We start from the raw sequence: 4,146 nt of genomic DNA, 5'->3' as shown, positions 1-4,146 counted from the left end.
CCCGTTACTCGACCGGCGGATGTCTTCCGAAACGCATAAACGTAAATTAACAATGTAAAAACACACCGTAATATTATAAATAAAAGTGATCGTTTAATAAATTCCATTTCCCCCCTTTTTGTTTTCCCCGAGTGTGGGTTATTTGCGATTTGAAACGACGACATTCGGCACGACCGTCATTATCATCCCCGGACTCGCTATATTGCCGCCGCCAAACATTTTGCATCAGTGTTTCAAGATAAAAACAGAAATTAACGACCAAAATATTATAATTTATTCATCAAAATATCGAATGCATTAAACAAACGTTTTAATAGGATTGCGTGCCGTCTGTTTTAAGGAGTTTTGTATAGGCAATATTTTAGAAAAACTGTGGTTTATTAAACTTTGACCGTGTTAATTCATTTTCTATATTAAAACTCAATTTTTTTTTACTTGAAAAAAATAAAAAAATCTGTTTCCTCTATAACCTAGTAAAGTTGCCAAAGAATTAGTGTATCTTTACAGAATTGAAATCGGATTATTCTTAGTAGTCGAAATTTTGTCTGGTTTTTTGGACTAAAACGTAAAAAAAACACCGCGTGCAATCGCCTTAAGTTGAAAAATAAGTAAATTTGTTGGGTGTTTTACTCGATTTCCAAGGGGAAGGGGTGACTTTCTTAAATGTTTGTTCTAATAAAATACTAGAGTTGCTAGAACAAGAAACACGGTTCAGCGGTTCAAAAGATATCGTGGGTCCAAACTGCAGACACAAAACTAAAATTAAAAAAAAACACATCAATGTAAATACAATATTTTCTCAGGGAAAATATTTTTAAAATTATCTAACTTTTGCGCATCAGTCTTCAGCCGGAGACGAAAGCAAAAGGGTCACTTTCAATGTTGACAAAAAAGTGACGGTCATTTTGTGACTGACTAATTTAGCATTGTATGTTATAATATCTTTACACAACAAATAATATAAATGTATAGATATCGCATTATAGTGGGCGTATAGTGGCCTTAAGAAGATGACCGCCGCGTTTTTGTGTGGTAAGTATCTTGCCCGGGCCTGATGTAGCCTGATCAGCTGATTGGTTAGGTAAAAAGGACATTCGTGCAGCTATACATGTAGCCCACGAAAGAACGGTACCGCGTCTTGACAAAACCGGTCCGTCTCGCGCATCCCCACGCCGCACTCCGCCTAGGTCTCCTCCCAAGGCGGGCGGCCGTCGGCGCGAAGGTAGCTACTAGCTGTGCGCACATGTCTCATGTCTGTTTGTAAGTGTAGCGTGCCATGTGAGACACTGCCCGTACTTACTGCGTCACCTATGCACGGTGTAATATTGAATTTAAAATTGTTGGTAAACGATTTTGTTTTTACTATTAAGTAACCGTTATGAATGATGATCAGCCTTCTTGTTCCGGGACCGATGTTGTCTGTGTGTTAGGCGCTTCGCCAGTAAGGAAAAACGCAAAAGGAAAGGTAAGACATATTGTGTATTTACTAACAATAGGTTTATATTTCGCTCCGACCGTTTTTTTACTGACAGTATAGATAAATAAGTAATATTGTTACCCGACTGTTGCCGAAGAAGGAGGGTAGTTGTCGTTTTTCGCTTAAACGACTAAACTGATTTTGATGTGAAATAAAATACCAAAACAATCTGTCAATATTCTTAGCTAAGCTTAATTATCGTGGGATTAAGTCGTATAATCCCTCAAATGCAAAAAAATAACAGATCACTAGATACAGAGTTACTTAATAAGACTGGAATTCTTACTTGCTCGCAATGGTGACGTTTGGCGTGATCGCCATAAACGTTGTTTTTGGCGCGAAAGGTCACAGTTCGAATCCCAGCAGCGCCATTTTAACTTTTTGCACTTTTTTCGACCGGGTTTTTTCAAATTTGATCTAGACCATTCAATCAATGTTCAAATAAAAACTAAAATAATCCCTAAAATCGTATGAATATGTTTGTTATTATTTTACCCAACTTAGTTTCTTATAAGAGTATAGGGCTGCGGAAATCACTCATAATCAAACTAGGGTTAATACCTCTACTGTTTTGGGTTGTATTTTTACTTTATTTACAAGTAAAGTGTAAAGTAAAAATTTTAATTTTAATTCAACTAACTCCTCCCCCCCAACCCCTACTGTTAAAAATACTGTAAAAATTAAATAGTCGGTTAAATGTCTAAAAAGAACAAGGAATAATCAAGGCATCCGACGACTGTAATAGTACTTTAAACAGTAATAGTTTACACAACAGACGACTATAATTTAGTTTATTTAAAATTAACAGCATAAATTAATATGTTAATTTGTTTTTTTAATTGTTTTTAGCTTGTTTGCTCGCGACAAAAAGAATTGGTAATAAATATTTATAAGTCGCAACTGTTGGAACACCCTGACATTAAATATAAGGAATTAGTACTAAAAGTGAGCAAATTAACTGGAGTGGGCCGGACTACAATTGTCAAGACGATTTCTGAATATAAAAAAAACGGTGTATTAAGATCTCCAAATAAAACTAGAAACCGAGATAAAGTATCCGATAAAGTCGACAAGTATGATAAATATGCAGTGCGCCGAAAAATTCACAATATTTGGTTTAAACGTCAAATACCGACGCTCAACAAAATTCTGGCTTCCGTTAACAAAGACCCTAAACTACCAAACTTTTCTCGGTCAACATTGCACCGTCTGTTGAACGATTTAAATTTTGTACACAGCAAAAGAGGTCGAAACAGCGGATTGATCGAGAAGGACGAAATCGTTATTGGGAGGAATACATATTTAGAGCAAATAAGGAAATATCGCGCAGACGGACGGGCCGTTTACTTCCTGGACGAGACATGGGTAAACGCGTGGGACGGCCCTGACAAGACAACGCAGTCTAGCAGAGACTCGTCGCAGAAAAAAAGTGCTGCCAAACCGAGTGGCAAGTGCAAGAAACGTTTAATTAGCCTCGACATCGGTTCGGAAGACGGGTTCGTCCCCGGCGGGCTATTGGCTTATGAGTCCGACGATGAAATGAACGAGCGTACCTTTTTCGATTGGATCAAAGGAGTGTTGCCACTGTTAAAAGACAATTGCGTCATAGTCATGGACAACGCGCCCCATCACAACGCAAAGGCCACGGCGGGTCCAACGCTAAACTGGAACAAAGCCGACATCGAGAAGTGGTTGGAGAAAAGAGGCGAAGTTTTCGAAAAGCCCACCATCAAGGTACGGCTAATGGAAATGGTGAAACGCATTAAACCGACATACGACAAGTACGTTGTTGACGAATACGTCAAAGAGCACAACAGGGTGATATTGCGGTTACCGCCCGACCATAGCGAGCTAAACCCTATGGAGTCTGCTTGGTCGGTGGTTAAGGACCACGTGAAAATGAAAAACACCACATTTGAATTGCAAGACGTGCATAGACTTGTCCGCGATGGAATCGGCCGCTGCACTCCAGAAATGTGGAAAAAATTTAGTCGACAAACGATAAAAGAAGAAAACAGACTTTGGGAGATAGACTTTGTCGTAGATGAAGTGATGGAAAACGTGTGTCCGACTAAAACGACCAATTTAGGAGAAGCCTCGTGGGATACCGATACCGATTACGATTCCTAATAATTACTTAAAAAATTATTATATCATTATTTAGACTATAAGTGTTTTTTAATGTTTGTTTAAGTATGTGTATGTAGATATTTTTTTCGTTAATTTTTTGAAATGAAAATTCAAAAGTCCTACATTTGTTTAATGTTTTTTAGTTACATAATATACAATAATATTGTTGATTTAAAGTATGATTTGTTATTTAAGGATGTTCAGAGTTTCACGATGCGAATTTTTTATGAATAGAATAATTATATTGAAAAGTTTCAATATAATAAATAGTTAAAATAGTAACCTTCTTATACATTTCACTTATTTAACAATAATATAATAATGAAAATGATTCCTAGTCGATATATGAATTATTTTACTTTAAGGTATTAAAAGATTCAGCCTATAGGCGAGAAGACAACTGCGGTTTAGTTTAAATTTCCCCACCCATAATATTTTAAGTACCATTGACCTAGGTGGGTGCAAGGCGTATTCTCAAAAATTGTTTGAAAAACTTCCAACCCCACATTCACGTGCCGGAAAAAGCTGTCGTGTCTTCA

General features: G+C 37.1%; 1 protein-coding gene across 1 annotated transcript; it reads left to right on the top strand.

The window, feature by feature from the left end:
• The first annotated feature begins 1,249 nt into the window (after positions 1–1,249).
• LOC126838131 (uncharacterized) lies at positions 1,250–3,783 on the top strand. The gene is made up of 2 exons (XM_050572283.1): positions 1,250–1,465; positions 2,327–3,783. Exons 1-2 carry the CDS (start codon positions 1,379–1,381, stop codon positions 3,605–3,607), a joined length of 1,368 nt encoding a protein of 455 aa, XP_050428240.1. The 5' UTR covers positions 1,250–1,378; the 3' UTR covers positions 3,608–3,783.
• Positions 3,784–4,146: the final 363 nt, after the last annotated feature.

Source organism: Adelges cooleyi, unplaced genomic scaffold (assembly GCF_023614345.1).
Source record: "Adelges cooleyi isolate 19-005CV unplaced genomic scaffold, UGA_ACOO_1.1 ACOO_flye_CR_arks_rails_tigmint_CR_PRNA_30, whole genome shotgun sequence".
NCBI lineage: Eukaryota > Metazoa > Arthropoda > Insecta > Hemiptera > Adelgidae > Adelges > Adelges cooleyi.
The sequence above is the reverse complement of the archived record's forward strand: the minus strand, read 5'-3'. Positions and strand labels throughout refer to the sequence as shown.